The sequence below is a fragment of the Gymnoscopelus microlampas genome (assembly GCF_963454915.1).
Source record: "Gymnoscopelus microlampas genome assembly, chromosome: 13".
In the NCBI taxonomy this organism is placed as follows: Eukaryota; Metazoa; Chordata; class Actinopteri; order Myctophiformes; family Myctophidae; genus Gymnoscopelus; species Gymnoscopelus microlampas.
The window spans coordinates 49147992-49170045 of record NC_139950.1 but is presented as its reverse complement, the minus strand read 5'-3'; the positions used below and the strand labels follow the sequence as shown (position 1 = coordinate 49170045).

Below are 22054 nucleotides of genomic sequence, written 5' to 3'. Positions count from 1 at the left end.
GGGCGAGGGGGGGGGGGGGGGGGGGGGGGGGCAACGCTTGTCGTTTAGCCCCCCTCTCACTTCCTCTCTCATCATCAGCTGCCTCCTCCTTCAATCCCCTCTCAGCAGAACGAGCCATTAAACATTGATCGGAGTGCTGCGTGCGGGGCCCCCTGGGGGGCCGGAGCTCTCCCTCCCTCCCCTTTCATCATCAGTGCTCTGTGGGCCCCGTACCGTACGTTCCATCTGACACACGGCGGGGCTTCTCTCTCTCTCCACATGCTGCTCGGCCCGTTACGCTGCTTACAGCGGGCTTGTCCCTGTAGTAACATGTCCTGCTATGTCTTATCCAGAGTCAGGGGCTAAAGGCCAGTTAGACCTTTTAAACATTAAACCGCTTGGGGCTGGGCGCAGAGAGGGGGGGGGGGGATCAAAGACAACCCTGGAGGGGACACTAACACTCAACTGGAGGTTGTGGGGGGGGGCCTCCAGCACAAAGGAAGGAGGACCTCTCGGTTAAGCTGCTGGGTGGATTCACGTGGGGATACACACACTCACTCACTCACGCACGCACGCACGCACGCACGCACGCACGCACGCACGCACGCACGCACGCTTCAGTAATGGATCCCACAGCCATGTACACTTACACAGGTTGTTATCTACAGCTGTGGTTGTAAAAAACATGTCAAGTCAAGGACCCCCAGAATTGATGTATTTGGGCCGCAGACCCCTATTTGAAAAGATTTTGTGACAGTGATCAGTGTTGATTTCGTCGACTAAAACTATGACGAAAAATGCGTCATAGTTTTTAGTAAAAAAAAACGAAATAAAAACGAAATAAAAACGAAATAAAAACGAAATAAAAACGAAATAAAAACGAAATAAAAACTAAGCTATGATGACTAAAACTAAGACTAAATATGTTGACAATTTCGTCAACAAATAAAAACTAGACTTAAACGTCGGGGATGTAATTTTATGTTTGGTTGCGCTCGGGTGTTGTGCTTTGAAAATAGCCGATCTACAAGCTCACAACGCGTTGTGAGCTTGTAGATCTGCTATTTTCAGCATGCAACCAAGTGTAAAATCAGCCAATACGACGCTATCAAGGCACCTCCAAAATACATTTTAGTCGACTAAATCAACTGTAGATTTAGTCGACTAAAACTACACAAAAACGAAAAAATTTCAAGCGGCTAAAATATGACTAAAACTAAATGGAATTTTATTCAAAAGACTATGACTAAAACGAACTCAAAATGTGTTCAACACTGCCGGGGACCTCCATAAGAGAAGATTTGTCAACATTTGGTCAAGATTTATCGAAAAAACAAAATTGAAGAGCTGATCTACAAGCTAATAAGAGTTGATAGATGGGCTAATGTTACAGTGCAGTACTGTACACATACAGACGAGCAGCAGATGAGGCTGCTGTACGTTCGCTGCTGAGAGTTTGTTCTGGAGGAAGAGGAGGAGGACGAGGCAGCCGGAGCTTTAGCTTTAGCCCTCCCCGACCATTTAATAACATCAATAATTAGTAAAGGTTTTTATTATCGACAGCGGAAGAAGCATCAATAGCCATCTTAAATAATTAAATCCATACAGTCAGTGGGGTTATTAACGACTGGACACTAATGACACAGGGCTATGATCCTAGCTCACCAGCTCTCCACTTTACTCTCTCTCTCTCTCTCTCTCTCTCTCTGACACTAGGGATGTGCCACATGCCCTCTGCTCTGCATGCATCTACATTATCCTTCCACTGTCTCTCTCTCTCTCTCTCTCTTGAACTACCTCTTCATTATCAGACAGAATGACGGAAATTAAGTATGCGTGCGCCTGCGTGCATCCGTGTTCATGTTTGTACTACATGTGATGTAAACGATCACTCATGCAACTGGCTTCCTACATTTCGCGTGAGTGTGTGTGTGTGTGTGTGTGTGTGTGTGTGTGTGTGTGTGTGTGTGTGTGTGTGTGTGGCGTACCTGTACAGGTGAGGCGTTGCTGTAGCCCCCCATGGTGATGGGCACAGAGAACTGCTCCATGAAGACGGGCAGGGTGCCCAGCTTACCGGGGAACACAAAGTCAAACAGAGACCACAGCTCCTTCAGGTTGTTCTGCATGGGAGAGCCTGACAGGATGAACCTGTGTGGGGTCCGGAACTACAGAGAGAGAAGAAAATAAGTCTTAAACACAGTGCGACTTGTAGTAGTTTATAATGGCATTATGGTTATATATCACATTTCACAAGACATTGTACTTAATAGAGATCAATCGATAATAGAGATCAATTGGCTGAAAATGCTCTAACAAGTCTTACATTTATATTCAATTCGCGCTGTTTCAGCTGGAAGTGAAATTCACCATTCTAGTGCAGGGGTCTTCAACAGGGGGTCCGGGACCCCTAGGGGGCCCTCAGAGTTACTACAGGGGGGCCACCAAATCTTTGAATGATAGGAACTTCTATTTTTTTTTTTTTACATTAACCACTTTATTCTGAGGGGGAACATTAGCCGAAAATAGCAGATCTTGTGAGCTTGTAGATCGGCTATTTTCAGTAAAGAAGTTTTGGATGGGGGGGGGGGGGAGAGCAGACCAAGTACAAGTTTCGTAGTACGAAGTTTTGAGGGTTTAAGTGGTTAACTGTCTGAACATACACATACACGTCTATATGAAGCTATCTATGAAAATGTTTAATATGCAACACGATTTTATACAACATGTAGTTGGGGGTCCCTGTTTCATCTCTCTCTCTCAGCTAAGGGGTCCTTGGTCAGAAAACGTTGAAGACCCCTGCTCTAGTGAATGAGGCAGCCAAAGAGTACACCTTCTGTATGTCACTGATCACATGACCCCCGACAATCACTTCTCCAGTTCTAGAAGAGGGGGGGGGCTTTTTTTCTTATTTCTACACAACAGCTCTGTGATATATTATGACATGGTTCAATGTTGAAAATGAGTGGTATTCCCCTTTAAGTGTGATTTATACTTCATCGTAGGACAGTGTCATGTGGTGAAAATGGCCAATCTAGAAGCTCACTATTCATGAATGATTCTATAACATACATGGACCCTCGTGTCCCTGTTCTGGGGCAAACATTCGGCGACGTGACGCACTGTGAGCTTGTAGAGACCATATTTTCTTTTAAGAGATTTGGTGTAGAGGGAAAAAGGGAGCACACCTGGGGGATTCCGGTCAACAAAGTATGTTGACTTCGTCACACAGAATGTGTGTTGATTGATTGAGTGTTGATTTTGTCGACTAAAACTATGACGAAAGATGTTCCTTGACTACCTTTTTTCACTGACAAGAACTAAATAAAAACTAATCTATGATGACTAAAACTAAGACTAGTTATATTGACAATTTTGTGAACAAATAACTAGACTAAAATGTTAGGTAGGGACTAGTGGAGAAGAGATCCAGTAGAACTAAAAGACAAGTCATTTTATGTTTGGTTGTGCTCAGGTGTTGCGCTCTGAAAATAGCAGATCTACAAGCATGCTTTGAGCTAGTAAATCCGCTATTTTCAGCATGTAACCAAGTGTAAAATCAGACATTACGACGCCATCAAGGCACCGCCAAAATACATTTTAGTCGACTAAATCAACTGTAGTTTTAGTCGACTATGATCATAGTCGACTAAAACTACACTAACAGTAAAACATTTCAGATGACTAAAAATTTACTAAAACTGAATCAAAATTTGCTGTCAAAATCAACACGTGTGTTAGTGTGTGTGTGTGTGTGTGTGTGTAAACATACTCATACCTGTTTACAGGCGATGGTGACGCGGGCGTTGGGGTTCCTGATCTTGTGGCCCTCGTCCAGGATGATGTAATGCCAGTTCTGACGCTGCAGAGCCTCCTCCATGAGCCTGACCGCCGAGTACGACGTGATCAGGATACCATGACACGCTGCTATCTCTGGGATCAGCCTCACCTAACACACACACACACACACACACACACACACACACACACAGACACACACACACACAGACACAGACACAGACACAGACACGCACACGCACACGCACACGCGCACACACACACACACACACACACACACACACACACACACACACACACACACACACACACACACACACACACACACACACACACGTCAGTATATTTCTCCGTCAGTGCTATTTCTAAACATCTTCTAGTGCATTGGTGCTCAAAGTGGGGTCCGGGGACCCCCAGGGGTCCTTGGAGGAGGGGTACCAGGGGGTCTCCAGCAAAATGAGTTAATAAAGCGTCACAATTATTTTAACCCCTTTATCCATATTTAATACTTTGGGCTATTCAAAAATAGCAGATCTACAAGCTCATAGCGCGGCACTCGGTGCCGCGCTATGAGCTTGTAGATCTGCTATTTATGAAAAATCGTGAAATTGCGTGCAAATCTTTGAATATGTATTTGTAAAGCGAACATTTGTAACTCAAATCTTTGCTTCTGGGGGGTCCCTGGAACCAAATATTTTGATATGGGGGTCCGTGGCCAAATATATATATCATTTGGGGGGTCCTTGACATGAAGAAGTTGGAGCTCTAGTGGACCACTGCTCTAGTGGATTGCTTGTGTTGGTTCCAGGTTGAAGATCAAGGTTACTTTGCTATAAAATGCTGCATAAACAGATCTCTGGTGCCCCCCAGAGGGGAAAACAATCCTCTGTCCACAACGACACTCAGCTCAATGAGACCATCTGTGCCACAAGCCGCTGCATTTGCACTCATGCAGACACACATGGCACCCCCTGCGTGTGCCCCCCCTACCAGCGTTGATTTTGTCGACTAAAACTATGATGAAAAATGTTGGTCGACTACCTTTTTTCACTGACGAAAACTAAAGAAAAAAGAAATAAAAACTAAACTATGATGACTAAAACTAAGACTAAATATATTGACAATCGTCAACAAATAAAAACTAGACTAAAATGTTAGTGACGGACTAGTGGAGAAGGGATCCAGTAGAACAAACAAGGGCAACATGCGGCCCGGGGGCCTGACCCGGCCCTTTGACAATCTTAATCCGGCCCGCCAAGTTCTCAAAGAAAAACAAAATTACCCCCCGCTCCAAAATGTACATTCTAAAAGGCTGCCGTATGTTAATGTTTATTTAAAAAAAAAAATAACTCGACTCCAATTAATAGTAATTAATATTTACCATTTAAGTACTATACCTGCATTCCTCCATTCGTATGTACTCAAATGTTTTATGTTTATAATGTAACAGTGAAACCTTGAGTCCATATTCATAACATAATGCAATGTGTTTTATCAGTGACTTATGGAGTGGTGCATATCAGACAAGATAAGATACTGTATACATTTATAGGCTCATTTAACAGTTGATACGGCATTGACGTGGATTGTTTTATACAAGCAATCTTTTTATTGTAAGGCCAGATAAAATGAAAAGATTGTTGTGAAAGCAAGTACCTTATTGTAAAGTAGACTGGAATGTCTACCAAATTCAAGCAGTTTTAACATACTTCAGTACCATGTGTTTCAAGTTTCAATTGTACAATGTGTGGCCCTTCACTCACTTTATCAAAGTCAGTATGGCCCCCTGGAAATAAATCTTGCCCACCCCTGCAGTACAACTAAAAGACAAGTAATTTTATGTTTGGTTGCGCTCGGGTGTTGTGCTCTGAAAACGCAGATCTACAAGCTCACAATGCGTTGCGTGGTGAGCTTGTATATTATCAGCATGCAACCAAGTGTAAAATCAGCCGTTACGACTCCATCAAGGCACCGCCAACATACACTTTAGTCGACTAAATCAACTGTAGATTTAGTCGACTAAAACTAGACGAAAACACTAAAATATGAAACTAAATGGAATTTTACTCAAAGACTAAAACTAAACCAAAATTTGCTGTCAAATTCAACCATGGCCCCCTACAGTACCTTGTGGCCCCTACAGTACCTTGTGGCCCCTACAGTACCTTGTTGTTGGCGTAGGAGCCGGTCTCGTGTAGGACGGCCACTCTGAACGGAGGCCACCAGGTGTGGAACTCCTTCACCCACTGGTGCATGACCGTAGCCGGACACACGATGACCGTAGGACCTAGACCCTCATACCTGAGGAGAGGAGGAGAGGAGAGGGGAGGGGAGAGGATTTTTTAAAGCCAGTAAGTTGTAAGCGAGTTGTAATGTTGTTGTGTGAACCGGCGGTATGATTAGGCTGGGCGCTGGTGGAGCTGAGGGCTCATAGAGTTTTGTTCAGCCTCAGCAATTCACCAGCTAAATTACACTCATCACTTAGGTTGTTGTGCCAAATGTAAAGGAAATAGGGGCTTTTTAAAAACAAATAAGCCAATGGAACGGAAAAGTGCCATGCATGCTCAAAGCAGCGAGGTTACGGAGGGAGTTGAGACACGACGCGGTCGTCCCCCTGAATACACCCAGGTGACCGCGTGGCAAAAAATCCAAGGTGCTAATTTAACCCATTAAGACCGGGAACGCATCTGTGTCATTTTAGATTTCTTTCTACTATCTACAATCAGATCTACAAGCTGGAATTTGCGGGGGGAAAAAAAATCACAATTTAATAAAAATAACAGATCTAATCGTGATTTCTTTTGCAAATCTTTGATTATATGTAAAGTATATATTGGAACAAAATATTTTGGCGGTCAAATACATATCATTTGGGTGGTCCTTGACATGAAAAAAGTTTTAAAAAAAAACGTTTAGGATTTAGAAGACATTTGTAGCCCCAGAAGCAAAGATTTGAGTTACAAATGTTAGCTTTGAAAAACATATATATTCAAAGATTTGCACAAATATTCACATACAAATATTTAAAAAAATAGCAGATCTACAAGCTCCTAGCGCTAGGAGCTTGTAGATCTGCTATTTTTCAGCCAGATAAATCTAAAAATGACACACAGATGCTTTCCCCCGGCTTCAATGGGTTAACTCTGAGCATGAGCCAAATGGAGCGTTTGGTTCCATGTGAACCAAAGCTCTGGAGTTTATATACAGCCATTCCTCTCTTCCTCACCTCACACCGAGGAAGAGGAAGAGTCACGCTCAATTCCTTTGAGGAGACTTAAAAAAAGGACATGCGCACGTGCACGTACACACACTCACACACACACACACACACACACACACACACACACACACACACACACACACACACACACACACACACACACACACACACACACACACACACACACACACACACACACACACACACACACACACACACACACACACACACACACTCTAATGGGCCCGGTATGAACCTCCGCTCGGTGGAGGGCGGCTCTATTGATGCTGGACCTTAATTGAGTTTGCAAACAATCAATTTGTGGGCGTCCACAGCAGACAGAGTATTGACCATCAGGGAGAGAGGCTCCTCCTCCTCCTGAACGCATCATGTGTCTGTTTGGGCCCTAAAAACAAAGCCCCCCCCCCCCCCCCCCCCTCACTGAACACTGTGTCATGATGGCTTTCATGAACTGTACACACACACACACACACCCCCCATCTCAGGAGTCTCACATGCCACACCACACACTAGGGCTGTCAAGTTTCCTCAGAAATTATATTCGAATATTGGTCTTAAACATTGGCAGATATTCAAATATATTCGAATATTATTATTATCATAAAAATATTTATAAAAAAAAAAAGATATATATATATATACTTTTTTTTGGACAGAAACAATACAAAAAACAATGTATTGAGTGCTCGGATCTAATAAAACATATCTTTTGTTTGTTTTTACAACTTGATACATTGTTTTTTGTATTGTCCCTGTCAAATAAAATATAATAAAAAAATATATATATATTTAATATTCAAATATACATTTTCATATTCGAATACACATATTTTCCCCATATTCGAGGAATATTCGAATATTAATCCACCAGCCCTAACACGCACGCACGCACGCACGCACGCACGCACGCACGCACACACACACACACACACACACACACACACACACACACACACACACACACACACACACACACACACACACACACACACACACACACACACACACACACAGATAGTGTCATGTCAGTGTTTTCTCTGATGTCTGCAGTAAGAAAGTGAGGAGTCTGATAATTGAAACATGTTTAACCCAATAAGACCCGGGAAGGGGAACTCCATCTGTGTGTCATTTTAAGATGCCTTTGGCTATTCAAAAATAGCAAATATAAGTATATATTTTTGTGAAGTCGGGATTTTTTTTCAAATCTTTGAAATTTAGATTTTTTTTTACAAGCAAACATTTGTAAAACCTTTTTATAAATTTAAAATGACACAGACGCGTTCCCGGTCTTAATGGGTTAATAATTCAGATGAAAACTCTCAAGCAGAAATCCCCCATATCAAATATTCATACCACACAGACACACAGGCTCTGCCCACAGAGAGAGAGAGTGTGTGTGTGTGTGTGTGTGTGTGTGTGCGTGTGTGTGTGTGTGTGTGTGTGTGTGTGTGTGTGTGTGTGTGTGTGTGTGTGTGTGTGTGTGTGTGTGTGTGTGTGTGTGTGTGTGTGTGTGTGTGTGTGTGTGTGTGTGTGTGTGTGTGTGTGTGTGTGTGTGTGTGTGTGTGTGTACCTGTAGTTGGACCCTCTGGTCCTCAGCTTGCTGTAGCTCAGTCCGGCCAGGAAGGCGATGACCTGGATGGTTTTACCCAATCCCATCTCGTCTCCCAGAATGCCTCCTGCCTGCTGACAGTGGAGTTCCCACAACCAGCGCACACCTGTCTGCTGGTACCTGCAATACGCACACGCACGCACACACGCACACACACGCACACACACACACGCACAATAAGAAAATGCTGTCAAATCAGTGTGACCTTAGGACGGCAGCAGAACATACAGCAGAACATGCTCACAAATACAAACTCTGATACAGACATCCATTTTTCAATAAATGCACCGTCTAAAGGGCACATGTCTGATGTGGGGCGGCAGTGGCTCAGGGGTAGTGGCCAGGCAGAGTGAACTGGAAACCGCAAGGCTCCCAGTTTGATCCCGGGCTGGGGCGCTCCCCTAGAGTTAGTGTGGAAGTGTCCTTGAGCAAGACGCTGAACCTCAAATTGCTCCCGATGAGCATGTTGGTGCCTTGCATGGTTTCCTCCTCCATCGGTGTGTGAATGGGTTAATGTAATGCACGATCTATGTAAAGCGCTTTGGATAAAAGCGCCATATAAATGCACCATTTACCATTTATTTATTTACCACAATAATCTCAAGGTTCAAGGTTCAAGGTTGTGCTTTATTGTTACGTCTTCTGTACAGGTACATAAGAGTAAAACCTATTTTGGTTTGGCTTCCTTCAGACAGCAGCAGCATAGGTAATAACAACAACAGAATAATTATAGAAATCGTAAAAAGATTTAAAGAAAAGAAAGAGTGCAAAAAAGAGCAAATAGAGAATAAAAAGAGCATCATCAAATGTACATGTGCATAGAAACAACTTGGTATATTGTAAACACCAACAGCATTTTTTATTCAGTAGCTGCCACCTAACTTTGTGTAAATTAATCTATAACTTTTTGTAATCTATTCTATAAAGCTCTAAGTTGTCAGTCTGTGAGTGTGTCTGGACAAATATGCCAAAGGCAAATCGGCATTGTTGGTCAACAGTTGACATCAGAACAAATCAGCGTTATCCTGCATTGAAATTGGCCAATGAGAGGACAGGCCAACCACGTCATCACGCTCATGTCTCTATGACTCAGCCATAACCCTATAAGGAGTTCTCCAATGCAGCTACGCCCAATTATGGAGTGTGTCGTCAAACCTCAATGCGTCGTCATGGCGCAAACAAATCAGTCAGCTCCATAAATGGGCACAAAAGGGACAAGGACTGAGAGACACGGAGATCTCCATGTATGGGCGTATCGGTCGGCTCAGCGGTGCGACGTAGGTGTGAGAGCCGCGAGATGGGGAGGGAGGGAGGGGGGAGAGTTAGGGAAAGCCTCTTTTATCAACGCAATAACCTGGCCAATGCTGGAAACCTGAACACGCTGGTCCAAGTGCCGTGTTTTCTCAGCCCTCATCGAGTAAACTTCACACTCCACACCAGTGTTGATTTCGTAGACTAATACTATGGCGAAAAATGCTGGTTGACTACCTTTTTTCACTGACGAAAACTGAATAAAAATTATAAGCTGTGATGACTAAAACTAAATATATTGACAATTTCGTCAGCAAATAAAAACTAGACTAAAATGTTAGTGAGGGACGAGTGGAGAAGAGAACTAAAAGACTATGCTTTATGCTCAGGTGTTACGCTCTGAAAATAGCCGATCTACAAGCTCACAACGCGTCGCAGCGCGACGCGTTGTGAGCTTGTAGATCTGCTATTTTCAGCATGCAACCAAGTGTAAAATCAGCCATTACGACGCCATCAATGCATAGTCGACTAAATCAACTGTAGTTTTTGTCGAGTATAATCTTATGATATTTAGTCAACTAAAACTAGACTAACAGTAAAACATTTCAGATGACTAAAACTACATGGAATTTGATTCAAAAAACTATGACTAAAACTAAATCAAGATTTGCTGTCAAAATCAACACTACTCGACAGACACTGCACAACGGTTCTTTAGATATGCAAAGGACAGGCAGACATAGACTGACATAAATACAGACAGAGATTCCTTGAATTTATAGTTAGTTGTTTGTCTGTCTTTCTGTCTCTCTCTCTCTGTCCTTTGCATATCTCCAGCACCGTTCATCCCATCGACTTTCTTTATTTTTCAGATCTGCCCTGTGCAATCTTTGATTACAAAGCCTAAAAGGCATAAAGATAAAATTGTTGTTGTTGTATAATGTTCAAAGGCCAAACACACAATCAAATCCTTAATCGCAATTATTTGAGTGACAATTAATCGTCAACTGTAATGGTGACAGCCCTACTTGAGGGGCCAAGGAACTGTCCTGCTCCAAACGGACAAACGCACTAGTTTAATAAACTCTTCATGACAGTGAATCACTTGGAATCATTGCGTTGGACTGAATTAGAACACACACACACACAGGGATTAAACAGGCTCCTCTTTAACTCAGAACAAGTCAGGAGGAGAACTTACTTGAAGAGTTTCTTCCAGAGGAAGCCGGGCACTTTGAATCCCTCGTCAAACTCTGCGTCACTGTCGTCCGTCTCCTCCTCTCCTCTTTCTCTCTTCTCCTCACGCTCCAGAATACGCTGTCTCCTCCATCTCCTAGGAGATAGAAACGTATACGGAGGAAAGACAGTCATGTTGCGGGCAAAAGTGAAACACACGCCTGTTTCTGTGCACTGTTGTTGTTCCACACAAATTCTGGATGGGTTCAGTTGTTCTGTGAGCTGAGTCAGAACCAACACTTTTATATTCATCTAGGTCCTTGGGGGGGGGGGGGTACCAGGGGGTCCCAAGCAAAATGATTGATCTAGGGCTGTAATCATTGATTGTTTTCATAGAGATTATTCTACCGATTACCTTGTCCACTAATAAGTAACTTGTAATAGTAGCTGGGGCAGAAAAAAAACATACACACACAAACAATACAGGGTCCAATAACAGCGTGACTTCAATGTGGATCTTGGACGTCATGTTGATGATGTCACATTGACACTGTGACATCACATTGACTTGCAAACATGAGCCTCTCTAGATGACTCGTTTCCAATGTTTCAAAAAGTTTCATATTTCAAAATGTTTTAAAAGATATTCTGGGATTTACTTTCTTGGCGTACTGAGCAGTCTGAATAAGACAACCAGTGGTTTGTAGAGATTAGCCATAAGGACATTCAGACAGAGCCTCTTCTAGGGGCGTGAAAACAAAATAGGTGGAAATGTAAAGGAGAGCAGTTTTAATGGAGAGAGAGAGAGAGAGAGAGAGAGAGAGAGAGAGAGAGAGAGAGAGAGGGTGTGAGAGAGAGAGAGAGAGCGAGAGCGAGAGAGAGAGAGAGAGAGAGAGAGAGGGCAGTTAAGAGTTACAGTCGTCAGTACAGCAAATGAAGATTGATACAGACAATTAGTACAGGGAGCTCCCCAGAAAGGTGCGGAGTGGAGGATAAGAATCCATCTTCATTTGGGTCTGGTCCTGTCACCCTGCCACGAAAACTGGTCCTTTAGCCGGGCCTGGGAGACCGCGCTCTCTAATTAAGTCAAGACTAAGCATTGGTTCAGTTAACCCATTAAGACCTGGAACGCATCGGTGTCTTCATCATATTTTTCGCATCTGTGTCTTCATCATCTTTTTCATTTGAGCTAAAAAGCATTATTTTACACTTTGGGCTATTCAAAAACAGCAGATATACAAGCTCATAGCGCGGCACCGAGTGCCGCGCTATGAGCTTGTAGATCTGCTATTTTTGAAAAAAATTGTGAAAATGTGTGCAAATCTTTGAATATTTATATTTTTTTAAAGCGAACATGTTTAACTCAAATCTTTGCTTCTGGGGGGTCCCTGGAACTAAATATTTCGAGATGGGGGTCCGCGGCCAAATTCATATCATTTTGGGGGTCCTTGACATGAAAAAGTTTGAGAACCACTGATATAGAAACATACGTTTTTCAGAAAACCGTTAGGATTTAGAAGACATTTTGCAGAATCGGAACCTCAGACCTCAATGGTTTAATTACACTTTTCTCCCTCACTCTCTCTCTCTCTCTCTCTCTCGGTCTCTCTCACACCCCCACCTACAACTACAATACCCCCCCCCCCCCCCCCACTAATATTATTATTTCTCGTCTAAACAGCCTTCACTGTCCAAAACCCTGTCAATGCCATGATGGAATTGACATTCCATGGCAGCAGCAGCAGCAGCAGCAGCAGCAGCAGCAGCAGCAGCAGCAGCAGTGCAGCAGAAAAAGGACACATGCCAACACCATTTATTTGGCGGCTATAAATATGAATCTCATTAGGGCTGCTCTTCCATTAATTTGAGCATTACAGTGAGTGAGGGTATAAAGCCATGTGCGGGAGGAGGATAATTAGGGCAGTGTGTGAGAGCAGAGCGAGTGGGAGAGAATTTGCTTAGTCAAGAAACAGCTGCCAATCTCATCTGGGATTATAACGCTGCTCCCCCCCCCCCCCCCCACCCCCCTCGGCCCCTATGGGCCCCCCCCCCCCCAACAGTAAACCAACTGGTTTCCTCCTCTCTCTCTCTACAGAGAACAACAGTAAAATACAATAACGAACAAACTGCAATTACAAATGTGTTGCTCCGTAGTTAACGGCTACATTTGGGTACTCGGCTCATGTGTTGGCTAACTAGCTATGGCTGTGTTCTTTAACACATTAAGGGTCATTTTTAGATTTGAGCTAAAAAGCATTATTTTACACTTTGGCTATTCAAAAATAGCAGATGTACAAGCTCGCGGTGCCGCGCTATGAGCTTGTAGATCTGCTATTTTTGAAAAGTTTTGAAAATGTGTGCAAATCTTTGAATACATATATCCTTTTAAAGCGCAAATTTCTGACTCTCTGGGGGTCCCTGGAACAACATATTTTGAGATGGGGGTCCGCGGCCAAATACATATAATTTTGGGGGTCCTTGACATGAAAAAGTTGGAGGACCACTGACGTAGCATGTAGTTTTTCAGAAAACTGTAAGGATTTAGACGACATTTGTAGAATCGGCCTCAGGTCTTACTAGGTCAGATGTTCTGTCGTCCCTATTGTGGGCATCATTATATAGCTGACAATTGTCCAACATAGCAGAAATAGCAGATCTACAAGCTCACAACAGCAGAGCTTGTATAGATCGTCTTTTTCCGCTATTAAGAATATAGTGCTTAAGTGGTTAAGTGGGGCAGCAGTGGCTATGGGGGTAGAGTGGCCGTATGGCATCCGCGAGGTTCCCACTTCGATCCCGGCCTCCCCCAGAGTTATTGTCGACGTGTCCTTGGTCTAACTTGCCACCATTGGTGTGTGAATGTGGGAAAAGTGAGGACGCTGGGGTCAACCGTTCGCCGCTTCACCTCCCCATGTATGAAAGAATGAACCATTGTACTTGGGTAGAAAAGCGCTATAAAAATGCAATTCATTAACACATTGAGTGCCAAAACCGTAAATATACGGTTTTGCAAATACACCCGTGGAGTGCCAAGAAGCAAAAAAAAAGGAAATATACGTTTTTTTTACCCTTTTGTTTATTTCGATTTTTTTTCCACAAGGGGGCGGGGGGGCTGGAATCACCCATGAACACTCTAAGAAGTAAGGGACAGATGGATCACCGTGCCCAAAAAACTGGCTCCCATCCGCTTCCAATCTCCTTGCTAAAAACCTCTGTATCTCCTTAACTTTTCACAGTGAGCAAAACGAGTCATTCTCGATGCGCGATCGCTCTGCAACGGTGACACGCATGAGACATGTTGTTGTTCCAGGCTTTAGCCAGGACCATCGCGCACCCTACACACATGCATTGTTTTTCATGGATTGCTCGTCGTGGAGTCTACAGCTTTAAACAGCACAGCACAGCACAGCGCAGCGCAGCACAACGTGAGATTTCTGGCACCGAACGTAATCTGTTATTATAAAATTCGGGCACCCAATGTGTTAAGTACTAGTAACCAGTTTTTCTGGGTACAAGTATAACATTGTATGTACTAAATAAACGTTTCTTTTACATCAATATCTGCAACTTCTAATCTACAACATCACTTAAAAACGCATGTAGCTCTCAGACAGCGTCTGTCTTTGTATCAAGAGTGCTATCAATAAACTACTGGATTATGGCTTAATGATTGAGCCTCTAATAGCTTATGAAGTAAGTAATAAAAGGCTATAATAAACATGACATGAGGTTTTAAAACCGTGAGTAAAAGTTAAGGGCCTCTTACCTTATTCTTTGTTTGTAGTAATTCAAATCTCCATCATCTCTGCATTTATTCTCTCTCTTCCCCTTCTTCCCAGAATGCTCCTCTTCCTCCTCACTGTCAGGGCAGTATTCCTCCTCGCCGTCCTTTCCCTTCTTCTTCCGTTTCCCCTGGCCTTTCCCCACCACGCTCTTCCTCTTGTAGGGCTTCAGTTCATACTCTTCATCCTCGTCATGTTCCCCAAAGCCCTCCTCCACGTCTTCTCTGGCCTCTCTGTCGGGATCGAACCCCTCGTCGCTGGGGAGATACTCGGACCCTTCTTCGCTGTCGTCCGTCTGCTGCCCCTCGGCGCGGGGCCTTCTCCGGGGTTTGGGTGGCCGCGGCTGGGCCTTGGGGGGCCGGGCCCTAGGCTGGGCCTTCAGGGCGGTCATCTGGAGCTTGCGCAGACGTTTCTGCAGCTTCTTGTCCTTGGGGGAGGCGGCGAGGGTTCCGTTGCTCCGTTTCTTCTTGCCCTCCCCCTCAGCAGGCCTGTCACCATTACAAATTTAAGTTGACGATTAATTGTCACTCAAATAACTGCGATTAACCAACAAAGTGCTGTGTACAGTGCATGTCTTAAACACAGTGGCCCTCATTTATCAACGCGGTGCAGCCCAAATAATGATCGTACGGCGTAATCACCGCACCTTTCGGCATTTATCAATATATCCTGACGTGGGCTTCACCCTACCGTACGCTGAGATCTCACGTCTGGTCGAGACCAGTTGTTGACGTTGGCTGCGCCCGTTTATTCCATCCTAGACCTGCGGAGCAGCATTGTCTGACTGTCTGACAGGCATCTAGACACATAATCCACTCCTAAATGTGTATATCTACACTAATAAATAATCGCTGTGAAAATATATCATTTTATAAAGTAATTTAAACAAACTGCTTTAACAGTCATTCAGATAAGATTGTAGATCTGTCTGTATTGAAAATAGCAGATCTACAAGCTCACAAGCCAGCGTTGCATCGCGACGCGCTGTGAGCTTGTAGATCTGCTATTTTCAAAAATATACGAGCGCTTTTGCGCCGGGAGTCCCGTGGTCGGGACGGCACCTTTTCATGGACAGTGAGGTCTACAAACGTACAGTAGCTTGTCCTATGTTATGGTCCATAACATAGGACAAGCTACTGTAAGTTTGTAGACCTCACTGACATAACTCCATAACTTATAGAGTTATGTCATAGAGAGTTATGTAGGCTACACAACCTGGCTGGGTTAAGGATATAAACCCGACGCTCCAATATTAACGTGGCGGCACGGAATCACTGCATTCCGCCCGAGTCTCATGTACCGCTACGCTACGGAAAGACGAAGTTGGGCGGGCGCATGTGTGTGTGTGTGTGAGAGAGAGAGCGAGAGAGAGAGAGAGAGAGAGAGAGAGAGAGAGGGGCGTGTGCGTGTGTGGCGAGGCGAAACTATTTCTTATTGGCTTTTCATGTCTTTGGTCGTATTCTGGTTCGTCTTCATGTCGTAAAATCGGGCCGTTTTGAGAATATTTAAGGGCGTGTTATTTAAATGACGCTCGGTTTCAGCCGTGACATTTAACAACGCTGGGACCAAGTGTACGCTCGGATCAGCTGTGTAGGATGCGTTGATAAATGTGACTTCGCCGTTGGTGTACGGCCGAATATATGGAAACGTATGCGCCGGTTTATACGCTGCGTTGATAAATGAGGGCCAGTGTCTTTGTGTTGGACGAAGTTGCCCCCAGTGGCAAATAAAGAATGGCCCTTTAACTTTCACCACACATCTGTGCCGATAGAAGGTAGCATCTCCTTCTGGGGAGTCTTAGAAAGAGGGAAGTACTCCAAAGTAATTGTCACTCAAATAACTGCGATTAACGATTTCATTGTGTGTTTGGCCATTGAAAACACAAAAAAATACATTTATGTTTGCCTTTTAGGCTTCGAAATCTAAAATTGCACAGGGCAGATATGACAAATAACTTAACTTAAATATACACATAGACATTCAATACATTTATACATGTAAAAATAGCAGAAATAGTGACGCGTTGTAAGCTTGTAGATCAGCTATTTCTGCTACTTTAAATATTTGAACATGCGTTAACATTATGATGATAATGGAACATGGAAACAATTATGATGATTATTCAAAAATAGGGGTGTGCCGATGTGCCGACACTAGTTTCACGATACGATACATGATATTGGGCTCGCAATATTGATACGATACATGGCACTTTTTTATTATGAAAAAAAATAAATATATATATATATATATATATATATATATATATATATATAGGGGAAAAAAAGCAAATGGAAACAAATACTTTTTGTTTGCAATGGAAAAAAATACTTTTTATTTCAAAAACGCCAAAAAGATACATATCGTCACGAAAACGCATCGCGATATATTGCGGGACGATATGTCGGCACACCCCTATGTAACCCCTATGCAAGAATGATTGTGATTAGTCGATTATGTAATAATTGCGACATAGGCCTTACCCCTCAGGGCCCTTCTTCTTCTTCTGAGGCGTGGGCTTCTTCCTGTCCGTGGCCAACTGGGCCTGGTCCGTCAGGTACTGGTCAAAGGCCGAGTTCTCCATCATCATCTTCCGGGGTTCCTTCTTCTTCTCCTCCTTCTGAGGGATCCGCGTTCCGAACGGCGTCATGTGGCCCGTCCGTATGAGCTCCTCCCACTCCGTCTCCTGGGAGGGCATGAGCATGCTGCCCAGCGTGGACGGACCCGGCTCTGACAGAACAACACATGATGACACAGGGTCAAATGTATGCTTTGTCCCATGTAGCAACTCATAATGTAATAACGGTTCATAAGGTCAGTATCGTGTCAGTATCATGTTCAGTATCATGGTCAGTATCATGGTCAGTATCATGGTCAGTATTATGGTCAGTATCATGTTCAGTATCATGGTCAGTATCATGTCAGTATTATGGTCAGTATCATGTCAGTATCATGTCAGTATCATGGTCAGTATCATGGTCAGTATCATGTCAGTATCATGTCAGTATCATGTCAGTATCATGTTCAGTGTCATGTCAGTATCATGTCAGTATCATGGTCAGTATCATGGTCAGTATCATGGTCAGTATCATGGTCAGTATCATGGTCAGTATCATGTCAGTATCATGTCAGTGTCATGGTCAGTATCATGTCAGTATCATGGTCAGTATCATGGTCAGTATCATGGTCAGTATCATGGTCAGTATCATGGTCAGTATCATGGTCAGTATCATGGTCAGTATCATGTCAGTATCATGTCAGTATCATGGTCAGTATCATGTCAGTATCATGGTCAGTATCATGGTCAGTATCATGGTCAGTATCATGTCAGTATCATGGTCAGTATCATGTCAGTATCATGGTCAGTATCATGGTCAGTATCATGGTCAGTATCATGTCAGTATCATGGTCAGTATCATGGTCAGTATCATGTCAGTATCATGGTCAGTATCATGGTCAGTATCATGTCAGTATCATGTCAGTATCATGTCAGTATCATGGTCAGTATCATGTCAGTATCATGGTCAGTATCATGGTCAGTATCATGTCAGTATCATGTCAGTATCATGTTCAGTGTCATGTCAGTATCATGTCAGTATCATGTCAGTATCATGGTCAGTATCATGTCAGTATCATGGTCAGTATCATGGTCAGTATCATGTCAGTATCATGGTCAGTATCATGTTCAGTGTCATGTCAGTATCATGTCAGTATCATGGTCAGTATCATGGTCAGTATCATGTCAGTATCATGGTCAGTATCATGGTCAGTATCATGTCAGTATCATGGTCAGTATCATGGTCAGTATCATGTCAGTATCATGTCAGTATCATGGTCAGTATCATGGTCAGTATCATGTCAGTATCATGTCAGTATCATGGTCAGTATCATGGTCAGTATCATGTCAGTATCATGTCAGTATCATGGTCAGTATCATGGTCAGTATCATGTCAGTATTGGTAGATTTTAGCGTGTGTGTCTGTATATATATATATATATATATATATATATATATATATATATATATATATATATATATATATATATATATATATATATATATATATATATATATGGACAGACAGACACACAGTTGTTGGTCCCTAAATAATTCGACATCAGTCGAATTAAGTTAATAAAAACTATTATGAACTTGACCGGACAGAGAAAATGCCCGGGTACACCCGGCAGCTAACATTTTGGATGTGTAGAACATAGAACATTAGTTAATCTTAAGATCTATGTTGATCCTCCTGTCGGCGACGTCTGGGGATATCATACTGTAAATGAGACACAAGAGACGCACACACGCACCTATCATTTCTGCTTTTTACTACAGTTAACGGGGTGGGGCTACTTCAGATTCAATCATTTAATTTGCTTTGTCGCTCAAATACCGGCAGAGGTGATTGTCTCAGTGGAGCATGATTTGACACAGTTTTCCCCTTGGGGTGATTTGAAGGCGCGAGAAATACGATGTGTGGCGTGTGTGCGTGTGAAGAGTGTCATGTGCGTGTGTCTCACGCTCATTGCGTGAGAGTTGGCAGCTCTGATTCAAGAGTTATAGGCCAAAAATGTGATGCGGCAGCACCATGAGGCCAATTTCTTCCTTGGCCTATGGTGAGTGCGCGTGCAAAGTTTCACTCATCAGTCATCAGTCGAGTGGTGGCAGGGATTAGCTGTTCAACGACAGAATCAGACAGACTCACAGGACCAAAATCATTCGGTCGTTCTGGCCTAGCAGGGATAAAAAACACTTACTGTACAGCTACTTTCATTTCATAAATAAGGACCACTGTGTGATTCGTGGCATCATCTGACATGGGAGATTTCCAGAGCCTTCCTGTACTGCCATATAAGGGAGATAAACAGGCATTAGATTCCATGATTGGCCAACTCAACCATTCGGCTTCACGAATTGGCCAAGCTCCCTGTGACGTTTGTGTCGCCATATCAACATCAATATAAATGGTAGGGCACGAGAGCGCTCCATTCTTTTACAGAGCGAGATTTGCTGGAAATACATTTTAGTTTGAAATGTTTCGATGGGTTGCACGTCTGAGAGGAGGACCAACACGGTGTCGAATTACGGCGGTGGCGGTGGGACACAAGATGTATTTCTTTCGGGGGATTTGGGAGTCCGACAAATTTGGGAGAACGACCGACAATGTGCTGTGTACAGTGCATGTCTTAAACACAGTGTCTTTGTGTTGGACGAAGTTGCCCCCAGTGGCAACTAAAGAATGGCCCTTTAACTTTCTCCACACATCTGTGCCGATAGAAGGTAGGATCTACTTCTGGGGAGGCTCGGGAGGAGGGAAGTACTACAAACTTTATGCATTTATCCTCAACAACCACAGATTGTTCAAACCCAAGGTGTCTGGGACTGTACCAGAGAGGAGGATTAACCACTCAGCCTGTGTCTTGGGGAAGGTCATGTATATCCATGGAGGACATAAATGGCCGGTGCAGCTTAATGACATCCACAAGTTTGACACCACTACAATGGTTTGGTCTTTAATTAACAGCAGAGGCACTCTGCCGCCCGTTTCTTCACATCACTCTGCTGCCATGGTCGGGACAAAGATGGTTGTATTTGGGGGCATGAATGGGCACGGGGGATATAACACAAACATCAGAATGTTTGACACAGAGACCAACTGCTGGCTGAGCACACCTACACAGCTTCCTCCAGAAGCGTGTTCTAAAAATGTTTATGGAAGACATTCATTCTTTGCCTACAATGGAGAGCTGTACATATTTGTTGGCAGCAACATAGTTAGGCATAACAGTTCCAACTTCCAGAACTATCTGTGGAAATTCAATCCAGAGAACTTCTCCTGTAAGAAGGTTGAGCCCAAGGGCAAAAACAAAGGCCTATGTTCCTACATGAGGTTTCCATGGGACTGTTGCACAGTGGGAGATCGTATCTTTGTCTTTGGACGAGATCAAAAACATGACTTGCGCCTGTATGTGCTGGACTTATGTCCTAGTCTTAAGACATTATGCAAGCTAGCAGTTATTCAGTATCGTCTGGGGAGATCAAGACTCCCACACAACATCCGGTGGGAACTGGCAGCCACGAATGATTACCGCCCAAGCCTGAAGAGGAAATCAGGGTCCTTACTGTCTTAGCCCATTGAGACCTGAAGCTGATTCTACATGTCTCCTAAATCCCAACAGTTTTCTGAAAAACGTATGTTTCTATATCAGTGGTGCTCAAACTTTTTCATGTCAAGGACCCCCCAAATTATATGTATTTGGCCGCGGACCCCCATCAAAATGTTTTGTTCCAGGGACCCCCCAGAAACAAAGATTTGACTTAAAAATATTCGCTTTAAAAGTATATATATATATTCAAGGATTTGCACATATTTTCACGATTTTTCAAAAATAGCCCAAAGTGTAAAATAATGCTTTTTTAGCTCAAATCTAAAAATGACAAAGTTCCAGGTCTTAATGGGTTAGGATATGTGCCGTTATCTCCCCAATGTAGTCCCCAATGCCGGTTGATTCCTCCCCCCCACACTGTGTGTGTGTGTGTGTGTGTGTGTGTGTGTGTGTGTGTGTGTGTGTGTGTGTGTGTGTGTGTGTGTGTGTGTGTGTGTGTGTGTGTGTGTGTGTGTGTGTGTGCTTAAAAAGGCTGTATCTCGCCTCCTAAGCACTTTTTTTTTACTTTGAAAAAATAAAAATTGTAATGGCCAGAAATAGATAATAATAATTTGGGCACTCAATGAGTTAATTCCCTCACAAAAACTGTAACTGTAAATGTAGTAATCCTGATTGCTATACTGCCTCCCCCATGACAGCCAGGACGCCTGCTGGAGGGGAAGGGAAACTCCCCCCTGTCAGGTGACGAGAAGGTCAGTTGGCTCTCATGCATTGAAGGAGGCATGAGCTCGGGCCTGGGCTCCCTAGGCTGTGGGGGGATGTGTAGCGCCCAGGATCACTTAGAAAATTGTCACCGGGTGAAAAAAAAAAGGGTTACAAAATCGGGGGATAAATAATTAATAAAAAAAGAAAAAGAAAAAGCCAGATGCAACCGCGGTGGATTCGAACCCCCAGCCTCCACGGTGGTGGGTAGGCACGTTACCACTGTGGCAGAGGAACAAGAAAACAAGTCATTCTGGTCTTTATCTCATTGACTGCCAAAGTCTAGTCTAGTCGCCGAGATGAGAAGTCGCATGAAGACGCGCTCTCCGCGCTCCCGCTTGGAGACGC

The 22054-nt window shown here is 43.6% G+C and overlaps 1 protein-coding gene across 1 annotated transcript in view; it reads right to left on the bottom strand.

The window, feature by feature from the left end:
• Positions 1 to 22054, bottom strand: part of ercc6 (excision repair cross-complementation group 6) — a gene marked incomplete at its 3' end in the record, with an annotated part of 51299 nt that overhangs the window by 16344 nt on the left and 12901 nt on the right. The window contains exons 6-12 of the mRNA XM_084076964.1: positions 17317 to 17563; positions 14818 to 15321; positions 11077 to 11208; positions 8586 to 8744; positions 5940 to 6075; positions 3755 to 3925; positions 1968 to 2144 (exon numbers count right to left, since the gene is read on the bottom strand). Of these exons, the coding sequence (XP_083933090.1) occupies positions 1968 to 2144; positions 3755 to 3925; positions 5940 to 6075; positions 8586 to 8744; positions 11077 to 11208; positions 14818 to 15321; positions 17317 to 17563 (1526 nt within the window). The remainder of the gene's footprint in view (positions 1 to 1967; positions 2145 to 3754; positions 3926 to 5939; positions 6076 to 8585; positions 8745 to 11076; positions 11209 to 14817; positions 15322 to 17316; positions 17564 to 22054) is intronic.